This window comes from Xylona heveae (assembly GCF_001619985.1).
Source record: "Xylona heveae TC161 unplaced genomic scaffold L228scaffold_1, whole genome shotgun sequence".
Classification (NCBI taxonomy): Eukaryota; Fungi; Ascomycota; class Xylonomycetes; order Xylonales; family Xylonaceae; genus Xylona; species Xylona heveae.
Window position 1 is genome coordinate 2,459,318 of NW_017264193.1, and position 16,945 is coordinate 2,476,262.

General features: G+C 48.1%; 7 protein-coding genes across 7 annotated transcripts; 4 read left to right on the top strand and 3 right to left on the bottom strand.

Moving 5' to 3' along the window:
* Positions 1–124: 124 nt before the first annotated feature.
* On the bottom strand, positions 125–2,880 carry L228DRAFT_258089 (N-acetylglutamate synthase). Its single transcript, XM_018334051.1, has 3 exons — positions 2,720–2,880; positions 2,479–2,655; positions 125–2,425 (listed from the first exon to the last, which is right to left on the bottom strand). The coding sequence occupies exons 1-3, from the start codon at positions 2,771–2,773 to the stop codon at positions 365–367; spliced, it is 2,292 nt and encodes a 763-aa protein (XP_018192249.1). The 5' UTR covers positions 2,774–2,880; the 3' UTR covers positions 125–364.
* A 318-nt stretch (positions 2,881–3,198) lies between these two features.
* L228DRAFT_279866 (hypothetical protein) lies at positions 3,199–3,900 on the top strand (the record flags this gene model as incomplete). Its single annotated transcript, XM_018335733.1, has 3 exons — positions 3,199–3,258; positions 3,526–3,545; positions 3,693–3,900. 3 exons carry the CDS (start codon positions 3,199–3,201, stop codon positions 3,898–3,900), a joined length of 288 nt encoding a protein of 95 aa, XP_018192250.1.
* A 286-nt stretch (positions 3,901–4,186) lies between these two features.
* L228DRAFT_243197 (putative translation initiation factor) lies at positions 4,187–5,633 on the bottom strand. The gene is made up of 2 exons (XM_018331631.1): positions 5,024–5,633; positions 4,187–4,911 (listed from the first exon to the last, which is right to left on the bottom strand). The coding sequence occupies exons 1-2, from the start codon at positions 5,551–5,553 to the stop codon at positions 4,293–4,295; spliced, it is 1,149 nt and encodes a 382-aa protein (XP_018192251.1). The 5' UTR covers positions 5,554–5,633; the 3' UTR covers positions 4,187–4,292.
* A 193-nt stretch (positions 5,634–5,826) lies between these two features.
* L228DRAFT_216897 (small monomeric GTPase) lies at positions 5,827–7,680 on the top strand. The gene is made up of 4 exons (XM_018330133.1): positions 5,827–5,908; positions 6,204–6,467; positions 6,549–7,091; positions 7,156–7,680. Exons 2-4 carry the CDS (start codon positions 6,268–6,270, stop codon positions 7,478–7,480), a joined length of 1,068 nt encoding a protein of 355 aa, XP_018192252.1. The 5' UTR covers positions 5,827–5,908; positions 6,204–6,267; the 3' UTR covers positions 7,481–7,680.
* Positions 7,681–8,112: 432 nt separating this feature from the next.
* On the top strand, positions 8,113–12,454 carry L228DRAFT_279869 (putative DNA repair protein rad-5). The gene is made up of 3 exons (XM_018335734.1): positions 8,113–8,569; positions 8,629–11,857; positions 12,058–12,454. Exons 1-3 carry the CDS (start codon positions 8,164–8,166, stop codon positions 12,134–12,136), a joined length of 3,714 nt encoding a protein of 1,237 aa, XP_018192253.1. The 5' UTR covers positions 8,113–8,163; the 3' UTR covers positions 12,137–12,454.
* A 15-nt stretch (positions 12,455–12,469) lies between these two features.
* Positions 12,470–13,963, bottom strand: L228DRAFT_243200 (RNA binding protein-like protein Tma22). The gene is made up of 4 exons (XM_018331632.1): positions 13,723–13,963; positions 13,552–13,571; positions 13,181–13,268; positions 12,470–13,082 (listed from the first exon to the last, which is right to left on the bottom strand). The coding sequence occupies exons 1-4, from the start codon at positions 13,790–13,792 to the stop codon at positions 12,676–12,678; spliced, it is 585 nt and encodes a 194-aa protein (XP_018192254.1). The 5' UTR covers positions 13,793–13,963; the 3' UTR covers positions 12,470–12,675.
* A 207-nt stretch (positions 13,964–14,170) lies between these two features.
* Positions 14,171–16,795, top strand: L228DRAFT_243201 (adenine nucleotide alpha hydrolases-like protein). Its single transcript, XM_018331633.1, has one exon. The coding sequence runs from the start codon at positions 14,198–14,200 to the stop codon at positions 16,457–16,459; it is 2,262 nt and encodes a 753-aa protein (XP_018192255.1). The 5' UTR covers positions 14,171–14,197; the 3' UTR covers positions 16,460–16,795.
* The last annotated feature ends 150 nt before the right edge of the window (positions 16,796–16,945 follow it).

The window sequence follows — 16,945 nt, forward strand, 5'->3', positions numbered from 1 at the left end:
TTCACTCTCAAGTGCATTTGGTGCTGCTTGGGAGGTATCAGCGATGACGTCGTTGGTTAAGAAAGCTGCACTGCGGACAGACGATGAAAATCAAAACAACAAAGCCAACAGTTCATTGCTAAAAGTCGCCCAACTACAATCAAGGCTCAAATCGTCATGTATGTATTGAAAATTCATCTGTTTGATGAAAAAGGCCAACTAGATAAATCAATGGCATCTTCATACTGGCATGCCTTATGAACTAAAACATTAAACAAGGTCCTCCTATCGCTATGCTAATTGCCATTGCCATACTATGACATGTACAAATACTTTTATGGGATATATACGGGGAAAATAAATGAAAAAGTAGACAAAGCCAACATCAATCCATCACGGCCTTGTTATCTGCCCAGCTTGGCATGATGGTCCGGCAAACAGCTTCGTAGTCAAGAAATGTCTGCGAAGAGGCTGGTAAGTCCTCCGTAGTCCAAAACATGGTCCAGTTCGAATCCGGCAGCTTCCATGTGCCTCGGGACCGTTCAAAGTACCACTTATTAACGGGATTGTCCCGTCGACTCCTCCAGCAGACGCCATCAGGCAAGCAACTACGGACCATTGCTTTGAAGACAATGTCCGCGACACCGCCAGCGCCCTGACTGCGACGTAGAACGGCAAATTTATCCAAGTACGGAACCATGCGCATGCGACTGGCTTCGGGATTATTCTCATCGATTTCAATCCCCGGTGGGGTTTCCCACGTAAGTAGCGCACCCCCTTCATACTCGCCAGCAATAATGATCCCGGCTATCCGATCGTTGACTCGCGATAGATAGTCTCGAACATCAATCGGCCGTCCAAAAGAATCCTCGATGAGATTGATTAACCGACTCAGGTCTATTCTTGGATCATCCAAAGTCAAATTGGGTTTGCCTGGGTGAGGTGGTCGCCAAGGGGCCACTCGTGGATCGGGAAGAATTGTCAGGGGCATTCCACGTTTGACAAACGTCGTGGTAGCCCTCGTGGTGGGGGAAGGACTTTCCTGGAGGAAAGGATTGTTGGCTGGAGGAAGCCCTAAGCGACGGTTGGGTAGAGACGAGGAAAAGGCCGGTTTGTCCGTAAGAAGATTGTGAATAAGTGTGTTACGAGTCCGTCTAGTGCCGACGCCGGTGGCCTCAAGGGGACTATCCAGGATCCGACCAGAGTTTGCAGCATCTTGTGGCGTTGTTATCAATGCAGAAGACGTAGGCGGTAACAAGGCCAAACATTTTCGCAGAACCTCAAGATTGCGAAGATGCATCTGCAGAGCTGGAACTTTTTCGACGCGAGATCCAGTCGAGCCAGCGTCCTTTGGTCCATCATGCTCAGTATTGTCTCCAGCGGCAGGAGACCTTTTTGACGAAGCAAGATCCTCACAACCAACCGTTGTTGAAAGATTTTCGGATGATGCGAGATGACGTGCCGGTCCCTTTGCTGCCATGTAGCGTTTAAGCTCAGCCTTGATGTCATCGAACTCTTGCTCCATGTTGATGAAAACATGCGATCCTTGCGGCCTTTCAGACGAGGGGATACCACCTAATGGGTCGAGGATGATAAGCCTGTCCAAGGAGGTCTGTCTTTGCAATGTTCGAATGAGGTCCGCATGGTAAGCTCCGGATGGGCTCCATGAAGGCGTGGTAATGCCAACAAATTCCTTTGTCAAAGCCATGAATAATTCATCGGATGATATTAGAGTGGCGGTTTGAGTGTCCATTGTGTAAGCGATCGGAGTAATGACAGGAATAATGCCTCTTCTCATGGGGGTTAGTAATGACTCTCGAGAAGTCACTCGCGCCTGAGTGTAGAGCGCATTTGAGCGCTGAGTTTGCTCTTTTTTGGATGGAATGCCAATAACACCGTCAACACGACGTGCCTTTGACCATTGGTTTGCCTCAATGCCGGCAAGAACGCGCTCAGCCTGCTCGACGACAAGTTTACGCTCAAGCCCACTGTCCTTGATTGCAGTCGACGTCCCCCCCTTCATCTCACAATCTAACACAACTGCGCTCACCATGCCAAGGCGAGCAAGTTGGGTCAAAGTGAGCCCAATGCCCTCTAGTTCCGCTTCATCGAGGAGCTGCGGCTGTCTCAACTGAACCAGTGCAACATGTAAAGGCTCAACCACGTTGAGCAGTGGCTTCAAGGATGAATTATCAGCATGTTGGGTGAAAACAGGGCTCTCGCCCACTGCCCGAGTTGGTGGATAGAGGCCACCTAAACCCGTCCCATTAATGCCTGTCGATGACGAGTTAAAATTTTGAAGCTTGTCCGTAGTAGCCGCGGTCGAACTATCTGGTTGCTGTTCGAATAAGCGCGTCCTTTGCCCGGGCCAGGGTTTGAAACGTGAGAGGTAGGATCTTGCTTCCCGCTTCGTCGAAGTTGAGCTCAAAACTGAAAATAAAAATTCCTTTTCAAGGTTAGGAAAGCACCCTAGGTGAGACCTCGACAGTAGATACGCACTCGTTCAGCAAATTTATCCCTCGTTCTCTTGTCAATCCCATCTTTGGCTGATTTATTTTCATCATGGTCGGTCGTCGGAAGGTTAGATGTATAAAAGCCATTACTGGAAGTTGAATATTGAGATAATATGCGTCTTGATTGGACCGATGATACAGGTAAGAAGTTCCCAGCCTGACCCTATAGATGATCCGGTCAGAAATTGTTGTCCAAATCTTTTCCAATTTTTTGTCGGAACACGAACCTGGGCCTGGCTCCATCTTCCAGTCCTACCCAAGGCCACCGTCCGAAGGCTCATACTTCATCCTTTGTTAATCGAGAGGAATTGACTGTCTCCCCGAAAAAGGTATAAAGGAGCCCTGTTGGAGGTGTTTTTGTTGTAGATTCCAAAAGTGTATGTTCTCAAGCACGGAGTGGGGAGTTAAAGTTGAATAAAGTTGCCAAAGAGTCATAAATGCTGATAAGCGCGGAACGGCGATAGCATTAGCCGAGACACCTATCGCCGTGGCGTTGGTGAGACAGTTAGAGTTCCTTAGGAAGTTGTTCACTGATCAGCTCAAGATTTCGGCTCATGTCGCTTATATCCCATCCAACCGCCGCTAATTCACCTTAATATGTGGGAAGCAACCGTATCATGCAGCAACGCGCCAGGAACAAGGGTCAAATATCATCAATCAAACCTGGACTAATATCCTTTTTGCTCTCTTTCTCTTTAATTAAGCTATGACGGCTGAGAATCAAGGCTCTGGGCGCCAGGCCAACAATGCGCAAGATCTAGCTCAGGTTCGTATCCTACCCGTGGCATCACCTTATCAATCCATCCAATTTTATATTGTCGACTGCATATCACCTGTTCAAGCGTCGTTTCTCAATCAACATTCCTCTTCCTGAACAAATCAGTCTTGTGTTCCTCCTAGTATCAGTGTTCCGCATCCGGGAATTGTATTAATACTTTCTCCATTGCTTAACATGCGGGCTGCATCAGTTTTATCCTTTTCGTGAAACTTAGCAAAGATAAACATGACTAATAAGAGAGATGGGCTCCTCTAGGCATTTCAAGAATTGGCAAAGTAAGTTTTGTGAATTTTCCTTTTGACTTCGACCCCGAAGCATTTCGACTTGATGTTGCCAAGACCCGTCATAAGATTCCTGAATCCAAAGTCATCAAATATATAACCGAGTTGTTGGTTCGGAAAATCGTATTAATATACAATCAGAGGCGAGAGGGCAGCATCTGCGCTAGAAAACCATCTCTCATCTATTGAGAAGAAGATTGACGAGTTACTCGCCGGTATGGATCCTGATCACCTCCAAGCATGGGAGGCAAGGGAAGCCGCAAATGCAGATGCGAGCTCAAGCGGCAACGGGAACCCCGCTCAAGGTCGTTCCGAGAAGCAAGAAGAAGCTGGATCGAAATCAAGATAAAGTCAGCAGTGCAATTTCGATATCTTTCCAATTTTCAGCGATTTCAATGACGGCGTCGGTTTCTAGACGCCTTTGATGACCTCTCAGCTTGTGGTTCGCCCTAAAAAAGCTGCAGAATTGTATATGGTCTCGATCGGTGCGACATTTGCACCACTACAGTTGATAGGTGCAGAATATGCCGCCCAGCTAGACATATTTAGTCAGGATCAACTAAGCCTGCTACTTTACAGACGGGTCATCTGGACATCAAAAAGGTCTTCTCTACTTGTCGGGTTGATTATAAACCACTCTGTCAAAATTTCATAACATTGAAAGGGCTGTGCTTTTATAAACAGTGCGCATGGTATTACTTTGTACAAAAGAATCATACAACTCTCTATGTCTATCGCTCTTTAAAAAATGCTGTCAAAGTTGAACTGGCCGTCGCTGCCCTTCTCCACGACACCCACCTCGGTGACCACACCAGAAATAAGTTCGGCCGGTGTGACATCAAACGCGGGATTCCAGACGTTGATTCCCTTGGCCGCAATGCTCACAGTCTCAATACGATCGAGATCTACAGTGTCACCAACCGTCTGGGGTCCTCTGAAGCTAGTGACCTCTCTTCCAGGCCTTTGCTCAATTACGATATCCGCTCCGCTCCTTGTGCTGCGATCAATCGTCGTGCGCGGCGCAGCCACCAAGAATTTCACGCCGTGATATTTAGCCAGAATGGCCAAGGCGTAAGTGCCAATCTTATTAGCCGTATCTCCGTTCGCAGCAACCCGGTCTGCTCCAACCACAATCGCGGCGATATTTTCCGTAGGGCCTCTGAGACGCAAAAGAGCAGCGGCCATTGAGTCAGTTATCAATGTCGCTGGAATGTTGTCGTGAACAAGCTCATATGCGGTCAGGCGAGAGCCTTGGTTGTACGGACGGGTTTCGGTACAAAACGCATGTTGAAGAGCAGATTGCCCGTGCAACGATCGGACAACTCCCAAAGCGGTTCCGTAGCCAGCAGTGGCAAGAGACCTAAGGGATCCCAGCATTAGGTACCAGAATAATATATATATTGGGCAAATAGAAAGAAATATGCCTCAATACAATATGATATGAAGGCGAAACATGAGAGGATTGTCCATACCCGGTATTGCAATGGGTCAAGATGCTAACTTTACCAGTAGCGTTGCCCGCATCTGTATTGCGCAAGATCCATGCGGCTCCGTGCTTGCCAATATTCTCGTTGTCGCTCACATCATCTACGAGCATCTTCTCAGCAGCTTCGACCAAAGCTTGCTCAACATCCTTGCCGGTAGCGTTGCTTTGTTTTGCCGCGGCCTCCACGACCTTTTTCAACTTTCCTGCGGCATCTGCAAGGTTGACAGCCGTGGGTCGACTCGTGACGAGATAGTCCAACTTCTCATCAACAAATACCTTGACCTCCTCAGGTACCGTAGAAAGCTTTCCATGGCTCACAATGATTTCCAGCTCAACTGCGAGTGCAAGTGCCGCGACAATGGCAATTGCAGGGGCACCCCGCACCCGCATTTCCTTGATGGCGTGCCATGCATCTTGGGAGGACTCAATAGGGTCATAGATCTCCGAGTAAGGAAGCTTCAGCTGGTCGAGGATTTGGAGGCTACCCCTTTGGTATCGAATGGCTTGGAGAACCATGGTGATCGTAGATGATCAGCGGGCGGAGTAGAGACCTGATTTGCAGATGGCAAAATTCTGGGAGGCGGTGAGAAAAGTCGCCATCGGCGCCCGCATTTGAACCGTTATCGGTCCCTCCTTTATCGATAAGCCCCTAAATTGATAACACTCATTCGCTCTACGGGGATCAGCAGAGTAAAATAGTGCTCATCGGTGATGCTCATGACGGGTAATGCCGAGAGCAATAGCACTGGCATCATCGGTTCCACTGCTATCGGCTTCACTGCTTGTTCTAATCAGGTCATATTGAGGGGCTGTATCTTATACCTAAACAACATTGTCGTGCTGCATAATTTCTTTTGAAATTGTTCAAATCGTAAGTTTGATCTTCTTATCTTTCAAACTGGCTCACATCCATCATCATCCCGTTTAAAGGCGTTTCGAATGCTTTATTCTCAGGCCCCTTGATCGGGTCATTTTGATGCTCATTTTGGAGATGAGACAAGCATCTTTACGCAAATCTACCTCTTTGATGATGCTCGGTGGAATCTTTGGAGTTACTCTGTCCACTTATGCCGGGTTTTGTCGAACTTTCTTTTGCGACCTCAGCATACTATAATCGCAGCCAATGATTAGAGATAGTCACCGACTAACCTATAGTCTTTTTTTAGAGAGAAAGTGCCCTAGCGAATCGCAAAATATATCGAGACGATAGATATTCATTCTCCCAACAAAATGGACTATGACAGGAAGGCCAAGAAAAAGAAGGTTTTGCTTATGGGCAAAAGTGGGTCCGGCAAGACGTCTATGAGATCTATCATCTTCAGTAACTACGTTGCTAAGGACGCTCGCCGCTTGGGTGCGACCATTGATGTCGAGCATAGTCATGTCAAGTTTCTGGGGAATTTGACCTTGAACCTGTGGGACTGTGGCGGGTGAGTTACCACCTGGGATATATGGGACAATGAACTTGGGAGTTATACTAGCGCTATGGGCTGAGGCTAACATCGTTGCAGTCAGGACGCATTCATGGAGAATTACCTTGCCTCTCAGCGCGACCACGTCTTTTCCAACGTAGGCGTGCTAATTTATGTTTTCGATATTGAATCCAGGGAATTTGATCGCGATATGGTGACCTATTCGGCTGTCGTTCGCGCTTTGCGTGAAAATAGTCCCTCGGCTGCTGTTTTCTGTCTCATTCACAAGATGGATCTGGTCCAGGCTGAATATCGCCAGAAGCTATTTGATGAGCGCACGAATCTTGTAAAAGAGCGCTCCGAGGGATTCAAGATTACATCCTTCGCGACAAGTATCTGGGACCAGACCCTGTACAAAGCCTGGGCGAGCATCATCTATACGCTAATCCCTAATCTCCACGTGCTTGAGGGCTATCTGCGCGAGCTGGCAGCTGCTGTTGAAGCCGAAGAAATCATTCTCTTCGAGCGTACTACTTTCCTCGTTGTTACCTCTGTGACTAGCGAGATAGGAGCTTTGAACCCCGCCCACGATCGGTTTGAGCGTCTTTCCACTATTATTAAGACTTTCAAACAGTCGCTGTCGTAAGTAGCACGTGTCATGGCATCTCATCTCAATTTCATGTTCAGCTACTGATTATTATCTCAGTCGGCACACTGGACTTCCGCGCTCTTCACCCCAGTTTGCCGAATTCCAGGTCAAAACTTCTCGATTCAACTTCTTCATCGCCCGGCTTACCAGCAATACCTATGTTTTAGTCGTCACTCCACCAGGCGAGGCAGCATTTAACACTGCCCGTATTAATGTTCTCACTGCGCGCAACGACTTTGCCAATCTTGACATTACTGGCGAAGTCTATCCCAGAGGAACTGGTCCTGCTGGTGCACCTCATCCGGCTTCCGACGAGGCTGCTGCTGCGGTTGCAGCAGCTCGAGCGGCTGAAGATGAAGATGAGCACGGCAGCCCTAGCTAGAGCCGCTCATACACTGATGAGCAGATGCCCGCTTTCTGAGGCGGGATAAAGCCGGGACACCTTTGGTCCCTCTGCTCATTTATTTTTACATTTACTGCTCACTGCTTGCTTCCTTGCAAGATACCCTGCTCAATGCTTCTGCACAGCGACTGGCGTTAATAGATTGTTTTACATATATTGGTGGTGACGTTGACGACCGCATTCTCATGAATCTCCTTTTCGTCTTCTCCTTGCTTGGATGCTTGACATATCAAGCATATCAAGATAGTTACTCAAAGTCATTCTTACGATTGATGAAGTTCGCAATTTTAGTGGGATGACTTTTCCATGACTTTTTGGTACATATGTATTGATAGTGGAAAGGTCGCCAAATACGAAAACATAGCACCATCTTTCCCAGATATAAATTTAGAAAAATAAATAGGAAAGGTTTCCTCTGCTCTCTATTTCACCACTAATTTTACCACAAGTACTTGATATATGATAGTTAGTGATGTCTCGCACTACAGTGGAAATATCTGTGGCGTCTTCGGCTGGCACAATGGGCAAATTGACTCGCGTGTTCCCGTGACTCGTCACGTCGACGTGAATTGACTTATACATTCTCATGATCCTCAACCTTTGTATTTTCAAATAGAGGCCACTTCACACGTAGGACGGATGTGTCCTCCTACCTGATCGATATGAGCTACGGCGATGTCGACCCTCGACCGACCAAGAAACGTCGCTTTTTCGCCGAAGAGTCCTCGGGCTCTGATAGCACTTTGCGCAAAGACGCCTCGCTGACAGACGAGCTCGACGCGTTGCCTGAGGCCCCTCCCGTGGAGATTATCGGAAATGACCCTGAAATAAGTAGTAGCCACAATGCGATGGGAGCAGAGCCTACAGCGGACGGTCAGAATACTCTTTCAAGTGATCAACCATCCTTGAAAGCCAAGAGCGGCGTATCGGAAAATGCGACTCAGCATCAGGAATCGCACAAGGAAAATGGATTCGATACCCAAGTCTTCGCGACGTTTGTCGGAGAAGAGCTTCCTCCAAGTACGATGAAGACCTTGCGACAAGTGTCTGGAGATAACATGGAGCGTGGTACGTGCCCAGACTCCGAGCCAAACAGACCAAGGGAAGCTGACATGCGGATAATATAGCAATCAATATGTATTTTGACGGATCATGGAAAGCAACAGCGCCGACGATTCGACCAGTGGATGACACTCGTTCAGTATTTGAAGCACAAACACAGAAAGCGCCACCGCCAAGATCTCGCGACTCGCCAACAGACATTCCCGGAGCTTCGATAACTGAGACGAGACGCCAATCTAACCTCCAAGACATGCCTGAGTGGAGATATATAGGCGCCTTTGGAGTAGGTGGCTGGGCGACGAAGAGTGGTTTGAATCTCTTACGGCATGGCGAATCTGTCAAGATCGAACGCGCAAAAATCCAGCCGCCAACGCCAAAACTTGGGCGCAGTGGAAAGGTGACAGCAGGCCCGCGCGCAGCAAATCGGAGAGGAGATATTATTGTTCGGTTCACCAATTCCAGAGGCGAAGAGATTGGAAGACTGCCCAAGGAGACGGCTGCGTGGGTGTCTACTCTGATTGATCAAAAGATTTGCCGATTTGATGGTGTATGTGTGTATACGCCTATTCGAATACGTACCAATGACACGATATATCTGCAACTGCGGTGCTCGCTATTAAGAAGAGCGTTTGAGGCAGGAGGTTTCGTAAAGCCCTCTGACAATAACCGTACCACTGGTCTTTTCGAGGCAAAGGAGACAGAGGAGGAAAAAGATCTTCGATTGCGCCAAACCGGGCTAATAAAGCTGTTTGACGAAATAAACTTACATCCGTTAAAGTCAAACGAGCAAACGCTCAAGCACAAACGAAAAGGCTTGCTGCAAGCTGCTGAGATGGCGGAGCACTTTGATGAATCGAAGAAGCCCAAGCCGGATGAAAATAATACTTCGTCGCCTCCATCGTCCGAGGATGCCGAAGAGGGTGAGGAGCTGGAGCAAGATCAGTTAGACACATTGTATAAGAAAGCGCAAACTTTTGATTTTGATACTCCTGTGGCCCAACCTGCGGACACATTTGCCATGGATCTCCGTCCATACCAACGACAAGCGCTGCATTGGATGATCCAGAAGGAAAAGGACGAGAAGCGCTCCAGCAAAGAGGTCTCAATGCATCCGCTGTGGGAGGAATACTCTTGGCCAACAAAAGATGTCGACGATAAAGACCTTCCTCAGGTCGTTGACCAGGACAAGTTTTACGTTAATCCCTACTCAGGAGAGTTATCATTAGATTTTCCTGTGCAGGAACAAAACTGCCTTGGCGGGATCCTAGCTGATGAGATGGGCCTTGGAAAAACTATCGAAATGCTCAGTCTCGTGCATACGCACAAGTCTGACATTGCCATCCAAGCTTCTCAGTTGACGCATACTTCTGTCAACGAACTACCTCGATTGCCCTTAAATTCTTCTTCGGTAGAAAACGCGCCGTGCACAACGCTTGTCATAGCTCCCATGTCATTACTTGCACAGTGGCATAGCGAGGCGGAGAATGCCTCCAAGCCTGGGACGATGAGGTCAATTGTTTACTATGGCAGCGATAAGACGGCCAGTCTACAAACACTGTGCCGCGAATCCAATGCGGCTTCTGCTCCTCATGTTGTCATTACTAGCTACGGCGTAGCTCTCTCTGAATTCAACCAAGTTGTTGCAAACAACGGCAATCGGGGTTCCCACGGGGGACTGTTCTCGCTCAACTTTTTCCGAGTAATCCTAGATGAAGCTCATCATATCAAGAACCGACAATCCAAAACTGCAAAAGCCTGCTACGAAATTGCTGCTCGGCACCGTTGGGTCTTGACAGGCACGCCCATTGTCAACCGCCTCGAAGACCTCTTCAGCTTGGTTCGGTTCCTCCGCGTTGAACCCTGGAGCAACTTTTCGTTTTGGAAGACATTCATCACCGTGCCCTTTGAGTCAAAGGACTTTATCCGGGCTCTAGACGTGGTGCAAACCGTACTAGAACCCCTTGTACTTCGACGTACCAAGGACATGAAGACTCCAGACGGAGAGCCGCTTGTTCCACTTCCTCCTCGCCGCATAGAAATCGAAGAGATTGAACTATCGAAACAAGAGCGCGAAGTATACGATTACATCTTCAATCGCGCCAAGCGGACCTTTGCCGCCAAAGTCGAAGCCGGCACAGTCATGAAGTCGTATACTACAATCTTTGCACAAATTCTCCGTCTCCGCCAATCATGCTGCCACCCCGTCCTGACGCGCAACAAAACCATTGTGGCCGAAGAGGAGGAAGCCGCAGCAGCAGCAGACGAAGCCAGCGGTCTAGCAGACGACATCGACCTACAAGATCTCATCAACCGCTTCGAATCCGACGACGGGGACGAGGACGCGAACCGGTTTGGCGCACACGTACTAAAGCAGATCCAGGACGAGTCGGAGAACGAATGCCCTATATGCTCAGAAGAACCAATGATTGAGCAAACGGTCGCTGGATGCTGGCATAGCGCCTGCAAGGAGTGCCTACTCAACTACATTGAGCATCAGAAAAACAAGGGCGAGACACCACGATGCTTCAACTGCCGCGAGCGCATCAACGAGCGGGAAATCTTCGAAGTAATCCGTCATGATTCCGGCAAGCGCACTGGCATCATCGCCGGCAGTCACTCCGAGAATCTTATACCTCCTGGCTCCTCCCGCCAACAATCTTTACCTTTCTTTTCCTCCACATCTCACGCACCAGCATCGGATTCAGACTCAATACAATCTTATCCCCACACTTCCACACCCACTTTCCCTTCTTCCGGTCCTGCCATCGAATCTACATCCAACGTCACTCCCTGCTCTTCTTCCTTCTTGTCCCAAATCTCCCTTCGCCGCATCGGATCCCACACGTCCGCGAAAATCGCCGCCCTGCTCACCCACCTCAAGCGCCTCCGTCACGAAAACCCTTCCATCAAATCCGTCGTCTTCTCCCAATTTACTGCCTTTCTCGACCTTCTCGAGCCCGCGCTCGCTCGCGACGGCATCCGTTTTCTGCGCTTCGACGGTTCCATGGCCCAGAAACAACGGGCCGCTGTCCTCGCACAGTTTGCCGCCTCCCCCGAGTCTGCAGGCGGATTGGTCCTCCTCTTGTCCCTCCGCGCTGGCGGTGTCGGGCTCAATCTCACTTCGGCCCAGCGCGTCTTCATGATGGATCCGTGGTGGTCCTACGCCGTCGAGTCCCAAGCCATTGACCGTGTGCACCGCATGGGCCAGACGAGTTCCGTCTACGTGCATCGGTTTATTGTCAAGGACTCGGTCGAGCAGAGGATGCTCAAGATTCAGGATCGGAAAATGTTCATGTATGTTTATTTTCACATCTCTCCCCCTCCCTCAATTTTGTAAATTCTCCGCATTCAAATACCGTTGACATTTTCCGTTTATCTGGCTTTTTTTTTTATTTTTTATTTTTTCTACCTAATCACCTACCCCTCTTTCCGGCTCTCTTAATGCTAGATTGCTTAATGATGTATCGTTGCTAACGTTTGAACCAAAAAAACAGTGCTAGCTCTCTCGGCATGGTCTCCGACGAAGAAAAGAAGTTGCAGCGTCTCGAAGATATCAGGGAGCTGCTCAGCTAGCTTTGATCTTTGAGCACGTATCTTCATCGAACCCTCGGTGTCTTTTTCAACCTCTAAGGAGTACCGAGAACAGTATTTATCTGTCTATCTATCTCCCATTGTGTTCAATTCAGAAATTTACCCTTGCGAGCAGAAGTTGGGAAAAGTTAGCGGTCTTGCGGGGTGTCCTTTTTCTTTTTCGCATTGGGTCATATTGGAGTCAAAGGATATCCCCATTGTAATGTATATTTCTTTCATCAACGTATATAGAAATCAGAGTGAGACTACGTGTTATTTCCTTTAATTCTCATTTATTCTCCATGTGTGTATTGTAGCAACAAAATCTTATCCCATCACTTATATCAAAAATATTCGTGATCCCTTATTATGGATATTCTATTTATTTATTGAGGGACTAAAAAAAGGTTGTCTTTCATATTCAACAGTCAATTCAATGTCATCTCTTCGTCATGATATCTTCTTTCTCCATTGCTTTTAGATCACTCTGCAACGCCCCCCTCTCCCCATATAGACCAGCAACATTGACTTTTTTATCCAATTTATCCGCTCTTCTTCTTCTTATCCTCAATACACTCGAGATTATCCTCCGGCACACCCTTGTACGTCTCGGTAATGAAGTCGTAAACTTCATCGCTCAGGTCGCCCTGCAGGACAATCTCGTCCGTGCCGCTCGCCGTCTTGGTCACCGAGCTGCCCGTGGCGAACTTCTTGCCAAAGTCCTTGGCAACCTTTTTGAGCTCGAGGCCGTGCGCTTCGAGCCCAATCACGGCCGTCACGTATTTGCGCTTGTTGCGCTCGATCCGCTTGATGTACACTTTGGCGGCAGCTTTCTTTTCCTGTTCTCGCGCCTCGCTGGCTTCGGCTCTGGCGGCCTTCTTCTGAGCATCGCGCTCAGCGCGTTTTTGCGCGTCGAGAGAGAGAGTAGAGAGACTGGCTTCGACAGAGGCTGTTTGTCGTATTCCGTGTTAGCTGGCTTCGGCTCTTTCGAGAGAAGAGGGGAACAATATATTGTTGATAAAAAGGGAAAAGGGAGGAAGTACTGACACTCAGAGTATAACCGTTCGAAAAGGTCGGGGTGGGCATCTTCTAGCCATTCTTTGCATTTCTTTACTGTGCCACCGAATTCGCAGTACTGTTGTGAACGAGATACTTGTCAGTTTGTGGTATGGAGTATTTGAGGGGAGCTGAAAAAGTAGATTGTATTCTCCTCTAATACACATAGAACACTCCCTTGTTTGGAAAAGAAAGGAAGGGTATGTGTCTCCAGTGTAATAGAGGTTCCGATTGATTATGACGTTGACGGCCTTAGTGTACAGCTCGCAACTTAAACGTTGCCGAAATATGCGTGCATATGGGAGACATCGAAAAGGCAGTGATGATGATTGATCCAACTAGACAGAAAGAACTGAACGTACCTCCGGAGGGAGTGAGCACACTGCATCAGGTCATGTTCAAGTTAGCAAGCTTTCACTGAGAAGTAGCTGGAATGGAAAAGTGCATAGCATGGAGAAAGCGGAATTTCAGATTGACAACCGGAAATGCAGACTGAGCAAGTGCTTAAGAAGGACGCAAGACAGGAATCATACCTCCACAGTATACGACCTTCCTGGCCTGAGGCTCTACAGGCGCTCCTTCTCCATTTGCGGCGTCCGCCATTGTGCTGTCGACCGTCTGGGTAATCCTCTTGTCTGGAAAATGTTGATAGGCGTCGTAGTATGCTGTTTAATCCTCTAGATGCAACGATTACTGTATAAGCACCAGAAACCGGCTTCTGTTGTGTAATTCGAGGAATTGTTGCTCAGCGACACGGTAACAAGGGAAGCTAAGGGTAAGTTTACTACGTAGTGAAGCCGTCCTTGGGTCCCAAACTCTTTGAGCGTCGGCGGGGGAGGGGCACTTTTCTCCGACTGTCAAGTGCTGTCGGGGTTTCTACCGGTTAGTCGAGCAACCTGGATAATTTGGAGACAGAAGGTCATATCCTGGGACCCTATGAATTTATCAATAGAAATGGTAAATATATCAAGCTACGTTTGGCGCATGGCAGGCCAAGTGGAATAGACAATGGCCGGGCTGAAAGTAATTGCTCTTATATCTGGGGGCAAAGATTCGCTCTTTTCAATATTGCACTGCCTGGCCAATGGTCACGAAGTGGTTGCGCTTGCAAATTTATATCCTGCTGCAAAACCCGATAGTCATGAGACAATTGACGATCTGGATAGCTACATGTATCAGACTGTTGGACATGCAGTAATTCCGTTATATGAAGAGGCGCTAGGCATTCCTCTCTACAGGCAAGAAATTCTGGGCACTGCTGTCAATGCGGACAAGAATTACTCGTTTCAAGATTCCACCACAAAGGGCCAGGATGAAACGGAATCCCTGGTACCGTTGCTTCGCCGTGTGATGGAAGCTCATCCAGAAGCAAATGCTGTCAGTACTGGAGCTATCCTTTCAGACTATCAGCGGACCCGGGTCGAGTCTGTCAGTATTCGACTCGGCCTGACACCGCTTTCTTATCTATGGCAATATCCATACCTACCACCAAATGTGCAGTCTTCTCTGCTAGACGACATGGAAGCAGTTGGCCAAGACGCAAGAATCATCAAGGTCGCATCTGGAGGAATGGACGAAAGCTTCCTGTGGGAGAATGTGGCAAGCGCAAAGACCAAGAGAAGGTTAGCACGTGCTATGCAGAGATTTGGCGGAAATGAAGGCGGCGCAATTCTTGGTGAAGGGGGAGAGTTTGAGACCCTAGCCGTTGACGGCCCGGCGCCCTTGTGGAAGAAGAGGATCTCTGTCGACGAGGCGGAAAGACTCGTGGTCGTTGGCGAAGGAGGTTCTGCTTCGGTCAAAATCAGAAATGCTAGAATGGCCGAGAAACCTGCCGGAGAGATTCAGGAGAATACTACCCTGGAGAGTCTGAGGACACCTGATCTTCTTGATACTGAATTCTCATCTCTTCTCGAGTCTCTTCGAGCAGATCATACATTATCCGTCGAAGCCGCTTCAGCTGACTCACAGCGTGTTCATGTGGTGCCTGTTTCTCAGGTTGATACAAGACAAACCCTCAGCAAGAGCAATTGCTTCCTCTCAAATTTAACATGTTGTGATCCAAGCCTATCTGCTGGGGAACAAATGTCAAACATATCTGAGCACCTAAGGCTGGAGTTGGCCCGAATAGACAGGTCACCAGACGATATTGTGTTTAGCACGATCCTTCTTCGCTCAATGTCTGAGTTTGCACATGTCAATCAAATATATTCTAAGCTCTTTTCCAAGCCTAATCCGCCAGCAAGAGTCACAGTTGCTTGCGGAGACATTCTCCCTTCTGGGGCCGAGCTCATGCTCTCAGTCGTTGTCCATCGAGATGAAAGCCTTTCGAGAAGAGGACTGCACGTCCAGTCCAGATCATATTGGGCTCCTGCCAATATTGGGCCATACTCACAATCCATTGCAACGCCGCTCAATAACTTACAGAACACGAGTACACCTCCGTCAATAGTTTACGTTGCAGGACAAATTCCACTACGGCCTGCTTCCATGGACCTTACAGTAAAAGGCCCTGAGAATTCGGAGATCCCTATGGATTTTAACATGCAGACAACCTTATCTTTGCAGCACCTGTGGAGGATAGGACAGACTATGGGTGTCAATTGGTGGACAAATGGCGTGGCATACCTTGCTGGGTTATCAGATACGGATGCTACCAAATACCAGCAGCGTGCAATCATTGCATGGAATGCCTGGAAACACATGCACAGCCGCGTCGAGAATGATGACAGCGGAGACAGTGAAGACGACCAGGATATCGATGTCTGGGACCAGACTCACGGCCGTCTAAATGATCGATCTTTTGCCCCTCAGGAGACTGTTCGGACTCTGCCTGATATGCAAAGGATCAAATTTGAACAAGAGAATGTGGACTCCTGTCCACCTTTCTTGGCCGTTGAGGTAGACGAACTCCCTCGCGGAAGTGCCATTGAGTGGGCCAGCTTGGGAGTTGCACAATGTAATGTCTCTCTCACTGTGACTGGATCGGGATCCGATTATCAGTGCGTGCTGGAAAATGGGTCTTCTTTTGCACTCGCAACCGTACCTCTGAGCTCTGACGGCGCAGATATGACGGTGAAGACCCTCAGGGATTTGAGCGCCGAAAGCTCTCAGGCAGAGAAATATGTCACGCATTTCACGCTATACACTTCAAAGCCAGTGCCCATTCCAACGGGCTTTTCAGTACAATTAATACCGTGTCGAAGCGTCTGGGGCCGCAATGGACAGCGCCTTGCTGCCGGAATCGTAATCCGCCGGGAGCCGCTTTTCTAGATTCATTCGGCAAGGGTGCACTATATCCAAAAATAGCATGATATAAAAGTCCTCTCATTGATTATTTCTGAGCTTGAGAACGGATAAAGAGGAAAGGAAACCCTTAATTAGATGAGTAACTCTCGGACGGTTCTCCAAGCCTTCTTGACCCACGGTTCGTGCACAAACTCGAGACAGGCCCTATATGTCTCTTTATTTTTTCCAGAAAGGTAGTACCAGCGGTCCAATTGAGGAACCTTTTAACAAAAGTCACGATCATAGAATTGCTAGCTGTAAATGTACATAAATAATTTCTCTGCTCAACTGATGAGGTATTGTGCACTTGATATAGAGTACCAACGTGTTCCTACGAGTACATCTTGCATCCATATATTCAATAATAAATATTTTCAAAATTAAATATTACTCATAGATATTCTATACTCTCTCTCTCTCTCAAACGTCCTATAGAAGCATTAATATTAGACAAACTGATATAATACAATG